Source organism: Canis lupus, chromosome 10 (genome assembly GCF_003254725.2).
Source record: "Canis lupus dingo isolate Sandy chromosome 10, ASM325472v2, whole genome shotgun sequence".
Classification (NCBI taxonomy): domain Eukaryota; kingdom Metazoa; phylum Chordata; class Mammalia; order Carnivora; family Canidae; genus Canis; species Canis lupus.
Window position 1 is genome coordinate 45621124 of NC_064252.1, and position 12151 is coordinate 45633274.

At 35.2% G+C, this 12151-nt stretch overlaps 1 protein-coding gene across 1 annotated transcript in view; it reads left to right on the plus strand.

The window, feature by feature from the left end:
• The window catches only part of TMEM131 (transmembrane protein 131), a 227704-nt gene that overhangs the window by 179048 nt on the left and 36505 nt on the right, over positions 1 to 12151 (plus strand). Inside the window, exons 19-26 of the mRNA XM_025464690.3 lie at positions 641 to 727; positions 3326 to 3478; positions 3579 to 3654; positions 3832 to 3949; positions 5833 to 5971; positions 6086 to 6195; positions 6649 to 6715; positions 11987 to 12138. Coding sequence (XP_025320475.3) covers positions 641 to 727; positions 3326 to 3478; positions 3579 to 3654; positions 3832 to 3949; positions 5833 to 5971; positions 6086 to 6195; positions 6649 to 6715; positions 11987 to 12138 — 902 coding nt within the window. The remainder of the gene's footprint in view (positions 1 to 640; positions 728 to 3325; positions 3479 to 3578; positions 3655 to 3831; positions 3950 to 5832; positions 5972 to 6085; positions 6196 to 6648; positions 6716 to 11986; positions 12139 to 12151) is intronic.

Below are 12151 nucleotides of genomic sequence, written 5' to 3' on the forward strand. Positions count from 1 at the left end.
TTCATGTATGTCACTTGAATGACATGACTTGAATCACAAGAATTCATCAGTCACAATAGAAATAAGTACATTTCATAGCTAAGACAAATTTTTGTTAGTGTGGATCAAAATGAGAATTAGGAAAAAATATTTTAAAACGTATCTTTTTGAGCTACATATAGTATGGAGTTGATATTCAACATCTATAATGTTGAACTTATTTTTTAAATTAAGCTGATGTTTATTTATTGCTGCATACAAAAAATACAGAACTATATAAGTCTAGAAAATACTAAGTGTTTCATACATTGTTTTAGGAGTATAATTTGACTTTCCTTGTTAAATTAATAGTCTACAAAATAACCTGTATTACGAAAAATCAATTCTTCCTTCCTCCTTCCCTACTGTTTGGTCTTATTTACTATGTTTTCAATGAATCACTGAAAATACATCGAAGTTTATTGTATTTCATAGCATTTGATGGAGTACACTGGTCAAATTAAACAATTTTCATGGGTAATTTTAATACTGCTTTTGCATTGGTTATTGTTAATATAACCCCAAAATGACTTTCTTTACATCCTCAAAAATAATGCAGTAATGGTCAAACTCAATCTCAGACGTAAACACTTACTTCTTTATGGTCTGCTTTACTCCACAGATCCTAACAATTCCTGTGAAGGCTGTAATTGCAGTGGGTTCACTGACTTGCTTCCCAAAACACATGGTTCTTCCACCTTCTTTTCCAGTAAGGGATTTCATTTACGGATTTATATATATATATATATATATATAATTTTTTCTTTGCCTTTATCTCTGTGTTCCTAGAATCCAACAGTAAAGTCAGTTATTCTTTATCAATAATTTACTTTAAGGTAAGACATTGAACCAGGTTCTATAAGAGGTATAAGAGGAATAAGAAATAGTTACATCTCCCAAAAAGTTTTCCATCTAGATTGGGATATGAGCCCAAGATTCACAAATGTAAAGCAGGATATAGAAATTGCCCTAAAAGGTATAAAAATGACGTGCTATGAGATACACATGTAATTGTTGAAGGTACATGTGAGCTGGCTTAGAATGTTCTTTTGGCAGGATAGATAGGGGTGGTAAAAACTAGCATTCAGGCACAGAGATAGTAAAGTCTGAGATGGCTTTACGCAGTATGAGTTGCCCAGTTTGACAAGAATGGAGGGAAATTTTAAGAGAGAAGATGGGAATGACATGTTGGGGTGATAGCATGAAAAAAATGATGCATTTAAGTCCATGAAAATCTAAAGTTTTTAAGCAGAGGTTTTTCATCATATAAGCTGATCTTTAAAAACATTGCTTCTCTGGCAGAAGGAAGTGACAGTAGAGTGCCTGAGACCAATCCAGGGACCCTGTTCACAGTCCATTTGAAAAGTGTCAAGAAGAGGTTTGGATGAGGGCATTGGCGGAGGCAGTAAAGTCCTTTCATACTTCTGAAGCTTGGCTGTTCGTCTGTCTTGAATGCCCTTCCTCTTCCCCTTCCTTATTTATTTAAAACGACCTTGTCCTTTCTTCAACTGCCTTTTCAATCAATGATCTCCTTACACGCAGCATAAATCCTGGAAGAGAATAATTCAGTAGATGACACAGTGAAAGGCCCATGGATGGAGTAAAAGAGAAAGCATCTGTATAAAAACAAGGTGTTGGTTTTGAACAAATAGGATCAAACTTTTAGATATCCTCAGATGCCTTACATGACCAGATATTTACTTAGAATCACAAACTAACTTGATGTTATTGCCTTAGGCTATTATAAAGAATTACCATAGATTGCATGGCTTAAACAACAAACATTTATTTCTCACAGTTCTGAAAGCTAGGAAGCTCAAGATGAAAGCGCCGGGCAGATCCGGTGTGCGGTGAGGGCATTCCTCCTGGATTTGCAAATGGCTATTTCTTACTGTATCCCCATTTAGCCAGAAGAGCAGGGAGGGAGGGTGAGCTATTTATTTTCTCTCTCCTTTAAGGTCACTAATCCCATTCACTGGGACTCCACCCTATGACCTAATCACCTCCCAAAAGCCCCACCTCTAATACTATCTTGTTGAGGGTTAGAATTTCAACTCTGAGTGAGGGGAGGGGGTTCACATTCATTCCATAACAATCACCAGGTTCTGTAAACTCTCATCTAGTAGGGTATACTAGTGCCAATTGATGAAAACAATACATCCAAATAAACATTTCAAGTACTCATAGTTTAGTACTTAATATTTGAATACCATCGTAAAATGAGTTTATATCTGTTACCTCTTTGACCACCACCCCTGATACAACACATACCCCTAAGAGACAAGACATGGACTTGAGCAAAATGGTTATTACCAGTGCATGCCAGGAAGACACAGCTGGTCAGAGGCCTTGTGCTTCCTTCTCTGTTCTCCCCATCCCAGTAGCATACTGGGCCTCTGATAACATTCTGCTCTGTTTCCTCTGGCTAGGCTACAAAAGATGAGTGTTAACTTTTAACCTCACCCTCATTCAACTCTTTTTTTTTTCTGTGCACTCCCTTAATTTCTGTGTCTTCTAATACCAGGTATTAGCCCAGTAGATATGGTCATTTTCAAGACTTCTTGAAATGGCTAAGAATCAGATTATAAGATAAAATTCTGTACTCAAACAAAAGAAAATAAAGATTATAATATAATTCTTAGGACTATTTAAATCATTTAATTTTTTGCTTAAAATCTGATATCATAGGGAGAAGCATGCAGCTGATTAAGAGCTATCATTGGTTATCTGGTGATTTAATCTGTCTGCTGTGTTAATATATTAGATAACCTGTATTTTTAAAAGATGTCTAATTTCTCTTTGGCACAGATGATATTTTTCTTTTTAAAAGAAAATTCTTCTAAATAAATCTGATGGGGGGGGTCTTTTTTTTTTTTTTTTTTTTTGGCTTTTGATTTTAGAATTAAATTATTTCATCCTGAATTTGGATACTTTGAGGATAGCCTGGCCTTGGCATAAACGAACCTTATTTCAAAAACTGACAGTGACCATTTCCTTTATTCAGAGCTATCTTTGTTACCTTTGTTGGCAGCCTCATTATTTTAACATTAAGTGTGAATGTTTTTCTTACTGTCTTATTTCATTTTCACAAGATTGCAGAGATTTGTCCTCTAATTTTTATGTAGCAGGCTGTGAAAACAAATATATATTTGGGAGGGCTCTGATTACAAAATTAGAGATTATCAAGTGATAAAAATTCAAAGTGTCTTTTGGGGTTTGGTTTCTGAAAAATATGTAGGCTCTAAATTGTGTGTTCTTAAGAAAATCCAGCCGTATATTAATGATTTTGTTTGTTTTCTTTCTCCAGGGAAAAATAGTTCATCAAAGCTTAAATATTATGAATTCCTTCTCACAGAAGGTAAAGATACAACAAATACGATCTTTGTCAGAAGATGTACGATTTTACTACAAACGATTACGGGGCAATAAAGAAGACTTGGAGCCAGGAAAAAAGTCAAAGGTTTGAAAACATCATATTTGAGGATTCCCATCTGTTAGTATTGTGTTACTATGACCTTCTGTGGATTTGGGATTCACTGTTTTCCTGTGCCTCTTTATAGATTGCAAACATTTATTTTGATCCTGGACTGCAGTGTGGGGATCATTGCTATGTTGGCTTGCCTTTTCTATCCAAATGTAAGTTATCTTACTGTTCTCACTCATACCCTTCACTCCACCCAAAAGATTCTTTGATGAAAGGCTGCCACTTTGAAAGTTCATCTCCTTCCCTTGGTACTGTGGAAATCATTTGAGGGAAAAATGATAAGTGGATGTAGAGGTAGGCCGAGTGTGTCATAAGTTTCCTTGTTTTAGCCGAACCCAAAGTACAACCTGGTGTAGCCATGCAGGAAGACACGTGGGATGCTGACTGGGATTTGCATCAAAGCCTGTTCAAAGGATGGATGGGAATAAAGGAAAATTCAGGTCATAGGTGAGTGGTTTGCTTTAAGTATGTTTAGCTATCTTTACAAGTTTGAATTGTCTCTGTTGATACTACTTTCTAAATGTTACTCTTATATTAGGTTATTTTACTTCTCTCTAGCTAAGAAAATAATGCCTCATCTTCAGAAAATTATTAATGAGGCATCTTGAATTGACATTTTAATTGCATGTTGCTCAGAAATTTACACACTACCAGTTTTCTCTTTTCTCCAGTACTCTAGATACCTTAAAATCAAAGAACTATTTGAAGTTGAATATAACTATTTATATAGAATGAATACACTGTTCACCTTAGATACAGCCATTTCCGTAAGAAAGTTTTTACCTACCACTGACCTCTGATAAAGGCAAAGAAAACATTTCCTAGTTCAGTCTGACAGCGGAGAGACCAAGTATTCATTTGGCCACTGTGAAAAGAACCACCTTCTCCCTTTCCAAGTGGTGAGCCATTAGGGGGCACCTGGAGGCCAGTTTACTAAGGCTCAACTATATATCTGTGGCAGGCAGAAAGCGTGCTAATGACAAATCACTACCTGGATTCAAAAGCAGGAACACACTTCCTTAGCAGTGTAGAAGTACAGTTTTTCTTGTGCTCCAGAAGAGAATTTGACTGGAATATTGATAATACGACAAATGATAAAAACTGTTCTTCACTTGGCTTATTTGAATGTATTTCTTAGTATCTAAATAATCTAACTTATAGTACTATAAATTTTTCAAACCGTTAGTGATTAAATCTGAGAGTTTCTATTTATTTGAACTGTCTACTATCAGAATTTTTTTTAAGGCAAAAGAGAGTTAAATTTCTACTTTAAAATGGTTAAAATAAGTCAAGACCCCTCTAATGAACTCAGTAGTTCTTGGTCCCCTGCATTTCCATTACAGACATTACAATGTATAGAGTCTCATAAATGTTAATGTTATGAATAAATAGCTTGGAGCGCTGCCAAGGAACCTCTTCACCTCCCTTCCACCAAAACCTCTACCTTCCTCCTTGTGTGCCGAGCACTTCACAGCCAAAAACCTGGGCTCCCCGTCTGTCCATACCATCATGTCCCGGGTGCTCAGTGACTGTGGCATTCTCCCTGCACCTGCCTTTGTGTTACCTTGTCCCTGTACACACTACAGAGAATTTCTGTCCATAGTCTTATAAAACCTGTACTCTTAACAATATTAGAGTGTCATAACTCAGTAGTATTGTGGATTAAAATAGGCTTCAGTGTTTGGGTCAGGGACCTTAGCCCCGTATGTAATATTGTTTCATTAGGGAATGTATTCTTGAGTTCTAAACAGCTGGCTTATGAGCACTTATAAGTAGGGAAATATTTAAATAAGGTCCTGAATATTGCTGATAACATTATGTATATCTGCACAAAACTCTCATATGTATTACCACTTCACCTGACATATTCGTATTCATTGCATATCAGGATTTTCCTTCATTTTGTTTTTAATCTCAAGGGGAGGAAAGCCATATGCCGAGCAGTACACTGCCTTCTCATAAGTTCTACTGATGAATATGCATCAGCACCTTACTGTTGGTGTCTAGATCTTTCCACTAGGCATGCAAGATTGTTTAGGATCCCTTTACCAACATATGTTGTCTGTATATGTCTGCCTTGTGCTTCACATATTCAGTATGAAAACAACACAGGTGATCAGGGATAGAGACTTTGGCAATCTTTGTGCCAAAACAGAGACATCTTCATACATGTCTATTAAAAGCATAGTAAAATGTCAGAGCAAATAAACCTTTATTTATTCAGGGCCAGAATAAAATTTCTCAAGTATACAAGCCTAGTAGAACTTCTTGCATTCAGAAAACTCAAATATTTCATTTTGATATAGTGACTTACAAATTATTTTTTCTAGATTGAGTGCTTTATTTGAAGTAAATACAGACCTTCAAAAAAATATACTATCCAAAATCACTGCTGAGCTCTCCTGGCCTTCTATAATTAGCTCACCCCGGCACTTGAAATTTCCACTTACTAATACAAACTGCTCCTCAGTAAGTATTCAGAATGACATTGATTTTTGGAAATTTATAATGGGGCTATAAAGTGTCTACTCTTAATTTTAACTATGGAAACCTTTCATTTAATGTTTTGTTACTTTGTTTAAGGAAGAAGAGATTACTTTAGAAAATCCTGCAGATGTTCCTGTCTATATTCAATTTATTCCTCTGGCTTTATATTCCAATCCTTCAGTCTTTGTAGATAAGTTAATATCAAGGTAAGCATTGCTTTAAATAATCAAAATGTTCTATATTAGCATTGAATTATTATTTTACACATTTAAAACTTTACTGTAGTTATACAGTAATAGATTTGGCTTAGAGAAATTCTAGATTCATAATTAAAATTGAGGGAAGATTCTGGGGAGAGATTGATAATATGTTAAATATCTAGAAGATTTTTCAGTTTAAGACCAGAAAAAGTAATGTTGAACTCCTTTCTAAAAAAAATTATTTAAAAATAAATAAATTAGAAAGCTAGAACCTTTCAAATATTTTAGTTTTAAAAAATGAACGAAATAACTATAAGTTGTGGCCTTTAATTTTTGGAGGCTATTAATCTGGCAATATTGACCTCAAAATCTGCCAAAAGGTAATTTGATAATTAGTCTAATTACCCTTTAACTATGATGCTGTTTATAAAGAAAAATATGTACTTTTTTTAATTTTAGATTTAACTTGAGTAAGGTGGCAAAGATTGATTTAAGAACACTAGAATTCCAAGTCTTCAGAAACAGTGTAAGTATGCAAACTTCATACTATCCCAGAGAAATAACTATGATATGATCAGTACAAACGTGGAGGAAAACTACTGACTATCCTTAAATTTGGCTCAAGGAGAAGTTACTGAAAAAGTCAGAGCAGTCCAATAATTATTTTAGAGGCCAAAAACCCAGGAGGAATGGATGGGATTTAGATCAACATGAGGCACACTGGGTAGAAAGTTCCTATTTGCAGGCAACACCCCTTAGCCCATAAAGGTTTATAATACTGGCTACCAGAAACCTGAGAATATCTAAATGAGGTATATATACTAACATAATGTATTTTTATTAAGCTCCAAAGTACTGAGCTTGATCATTTAAATTTTTATTTTGGATACTTCCAAATAAAATTGTAAGCTCCATGAATGCGAGTCCAATAGTTTTTGAATAGATTAAACAAGCTCACGGGAAGCCCTTCAAATGGCTCCTTGGTATTTAGAAAGACCATGGTGAATGTTCATTAGATAAGTCAGTCTGTGGCTAAGAAGGCCAGGAAAGAAAAGCAGCTGGGAAGGTTTTCAGTATTTGGGGGCTGCATTGAAGAATGCTTCCCACTATTGCATGAGCATCTAATGTGTGTCAGCATTATAACAGGTATATTCACATTACAGCAGCCAGGCTGGGCAATTACTAACTACCCTAAAAGGTAAGTATTTCCTTGTTCTGTTGCTAGGGAAAAACAAAGCTCAGGAAAAGGAAGAAACTTGCCCAAGTTCATACCTGTGTCAAGTGGCAAGGCCAAATTCAAGTCTATTTCTCTCAGACCTGAGAGCTCTCATCTGTATGTTGTCATGCCACATGGTCATTGCTGATTAGGTTCCCTAATTAGCCTGTCAAACCAGATATTTTATAGTTCTTGAAATACTTGTGTTCTTTCCCACTCTATAAGACATGGGTTAGCTACACCTTTGTAGAATAATAGGTTTTTTTTACTGTCTATAAGCCAGTTTTGTATAAGAAAGTAATTTTCAGTGATGCCAAGGTGGCTCAGTCAGTTAAGCGTCAGCCTTCAGCTCAGATCAGGATTCCTGGGGTCCTGGGATTGAGCCCTGCATCAGGGGGTAGTCTGCTTCTCTCTTTCTCTCTTCCCCTCTGCCCCTCCTCTCTGCTCGCGCTTTCTCAAATAAATAAAATCTTTTTTTTTTAAAGTAATTTTCAGTATCTTTTTTCTGCCAAATAGAACATTAGACTGAAATGTAGACAGTCATATATTCTAGTCTCATGCCCTTCTCTTGGAATCTTCTCAAGATTTTAATGGTCAGTTTTTTCCATGCATAAAATGACAACCTAATAAGCTCAAGGTTATCTAAATTCCAAATAATTAGAAAGCTCAATAATCAGAAATTCCTTTCGCTCTGCTTTTATAAGGGAGGAAATACACATAAGAAGTAAATGAGGTAATATTTATCTTTTTTTCTTATCAAAAACAAGTTCTTTAATGTTATTTACAAGGTTTAAAACACTGAAGTGTAGGTACTCTGAGAGACAAGAGGATGAATAAGAATACTCTAGACCTCAGAAATGTATTCTAAATATGAAATTCTAAGTCTTTGGGTAAAGTGAAGATAAATTCTATCATAGTTCTCTATATTGTTTATAAAACCTGTGGTTTTCAAAGTATTTGGTCTCAGGACTCCTTTAACAGTCTTAAAAATTATTCATGATTCCAAAGAGGTTTTATGTTCATGTGGGTTATATCTATCAGTATTTACCATATTAAAAATTAAAACTGAGAGATCTTTTGTACAAAAGGCCAAAAGGTATGTGAAAAGATGCACAACATCACTAGTCATTAGGGAAATGCAAATTAAAACCACAATGAGATATCATTGCACACCTATTAGAATGACTATTATCAGAAAGACTGGATATTACAAATGCTGGTGTCGATGTGGAAAAAAGAGTAGGAATATAAATTGGTACAACCACTATCAGAAACAGCATGGAGGATCCTCAAAAAATTAAAAATAGAACTACTATATGAGCCAGCAATTCCACTTCTAGGACTATATCCAAAGGAAACAAAAACACTAACTCAAACAGATATCTGCACCCCCATTTCCTAGCAGCATTATTTATAATAGCCGAAGCATGGAAACAGTGTAAGTGTCCATTGATGAGTGAATGGATAAAGAAGTAGTGTGTGTGTGTGTGTGTGTGTGTGTGTGTGTTATAGGATATAGATCGTATAATATATAATGCAGTGTTACTCAGCTGTAAAGAAGTTGTAGTGTGTGTGTATGTATTTATACATATATATGTACATATATTTATAAAATGCAATATTACTCAGCTGTAAAAAAAAAAAAACAACAGGAAATCCTACCATTTGTGACAACATGAATAGACCTTAATGGTGTTACGCATAAAAACCTAAACCTCTAGAGAAACTGATCAGACTTGTTACCAGAGGCAGAGGGGTGAGGGAAGAGGGAATTGGAGGGAAGTGGTCAGAAGGTACAAACTTCCAGTTATAGGATGAGTAAGTGCTAGGGATGTGATGTACATACAACATGTTGACTATAGTTGTTAAGAGAGTGGTCCTAAGATTGCTCATCACAAGGAGAAATTTTTTTTTCCTTTTATTCTTTTTTCTACTCTTTTCATTGTATCTGAATGAAAAGTTGGATGCTGGCTGAACCTGTTGTGGTAATCATTTTACAGTATATGTACATCAAACCATCATGCCTTAAATTTATACAGTGATGTATGTCAATTATTTCTCAAAACTGGAAAAAAAACAGATCTTTAAAATATTGATTTAGTTCATTTAAAGTAATAATAAACTCCATTTAACATAGATAACATAAAAATTAAAAATAGCTGTATTTTCCCAAAAAGATTTTTTTTTTTAAGATTTTATTTATTCATGAGAGACACACAGAGAGAGGCAGAGACACAGGCAGAGGGAGAAGCAGGCTCCACGCAGGAGCCCGACATGGGACCTCGATCCTAGGACTCCAGGATCACACCCTGGGCTGAAGGCGGCGCTAAACTGCTGAGCCACCCGGGCTGCCCCCCAAAAAGATTTTTTGCAAGAGCGGACTGTTATACATTTTTACAGATCTCTTTATGGCTCTCAGATGTAATACACAGATTCCCACTGCTTCTGCATTTAGTCTTTCATGATCTATTGTTTTGGTTGAAGTATATGAAAAATATCTGACCTGGCACAGATACATAGTTGTCAAAAAGAGTGTCTTAATTGCCTTTTTAAGTAATTCTACCAGCATGCATCAGTCATTTGGAAAATACTGGTTCACTGAGATGCAGAGCTTCCAAATGTTGACATGATTCACTCTACAAAATTAAAAAAAAAAAAATCACATGCACTAATATAACTATCAGTCTCATCAAGGAATTCTTTAATTATTGAAAAGCTATGAAGTTCACAGGGGTAGATTCAAGTCTTCCAAATTTCTAAATTTTCTCACTCAAATTTTATCACTGGCAACAGGTACTTAAGTTGTTTTTCCTTAATTGGACAGACACACTTCATTTTTGTGAAAATGTCTACCAAATACTCAAGTGTGAATAATCACAGATGGATTGTCATTCTTTCAAGTATAAATGGTTTTCCATGAGAAAAGAACTAATTCAGTTTGCATCTCAGATGATAGCTTTTCAGGACAACATGGTGCTTAAGTAGGCAGCAGGAGTGCTTTATGCAAATTTCTCATTGTATCATAGTATTAAAAATGCATGTGCCCAGAGATTGAGATTTATTAAAATTAATATCATTAACTGCTTAATCAGTAGTTTTTTTTTTTTTTAGGTACAAGTACATAGCAGTGAAGAAGACAGTAGTTATAGAGAAGTTAGATACCATGGTCTTACTTTTAGCTAAAGGGTCAGTTGTTTTACCTGCCATTGATTTTGCTGACCACCGGTGCAAATGTCGACACAGTGGAAAAGATAGATAACATCTGTCAGTGTTACAAAAATAGTTCTGACACCATAGATATCCTGAAAAGCTTCTGAAATCCGTGGGGGTCCCATTGGTCACTCTCTAAAGAGCCATTACTGCATAATTATTGAGAATTAATTGAAGCCTTAATGATATCCCTGAGGCATCACAACATCCTCAAATGTTTGCCAGGTCATCAGAGTTTAAATTAGTGTTTATTGGGAATATATGTATAGTATGTAATGTGTCCATCAGTTACTCAGAATAGTTTATCGAGAAGAGAACTTTTATTAACCATTTTGGAGCAGTCAGGATATTCTGTTGTCCTAGTAGACATTGACAGAGAAGAATGTTAGATGCAGAAGAAAATTTTTTGCCTCAGAAGCATGAGTTAAAAAGTAGTGGCTTCATTAAGTCTATTGACTATAAGTTATGTTTGCAGAATCATGCTAACACAAGTAGATAGATCTATATGTTTTAAACCTAAGATCTATATGTTTTAAACCTAAGTATGCCAAGTGGAGCAGAAAGTCATGCAAACCTCACTCCCCTTCCACATGTTAGCAGAGCCATGGACATTAATAGCCAAGTGTTGCCAACCCTTCCCCCCCAAAAAAAGTTTAAATTTAATATTGCTTAAAAATTGGAACACTGTATCCTTATGTGTAAACTATATTTTTAATTAAAAAATGAATATTTAAATCTTATCTGTAACTGGCTGTCAAGCCATCTTGGTTATTAAATTTTCAGTCATCAAATGTTAAACAGTAATTATGTGCTGGGCTTTCAAAATAAAGTTCAAAGATAGATTGATATGAGTTGGAAGTATTTTTATAAATAAAAAAGTCTGATGACACCCTGAAGACCCTTCAGCTGATACCCATTAGAGGGGGAAGGATGGAGGAAGGAGCAGGAAAACTGGCCAGAAGTGGGAATAACAATGATAGGACTTCAGGGTGCTGGGTTGCTGGTTGTATAGCTGTTTGTGCTAAAACATTAAGCTGTGCTTCTTAGATTTATATCCTTTTTATATATGTGTATTACATTTCAGAAATTTTTTTAAGTTAAAAATAAAAAGATCTATATACAAAATCAACTGCTCAGTACAAATAAGGGACTATGGTGATGTGAGGATCAGAGCCCTTTCAGGGACTTAATGAGAGGGATCACCACTGGTTGCCCACTTCTGCTTGCAAGCTAACCAGTATCTAAATCATGGGGGTAAAACTGTTCACATACTTAATTCAAGAAGCTAATACTGGACTGTGGATGGGGTAAAGGAAAAAACTTCCTCCAGAGAGAAGTAGTGACTTCTATTTGTTTATCTCACGATTGAAGACTCATCCACTGCAGAGTTCAACAGGATTTACAGAAGGCCTTTCTCGACATTCAGTTTTAAACCTGATTTTAAAACCTGGAGAAAAGAAATCTGTGAAAGTAAAGTTTACTCCCATTCACAACAGAACTGTTTCTTCACTAATCATAATCAGGTATGTTCTGTGA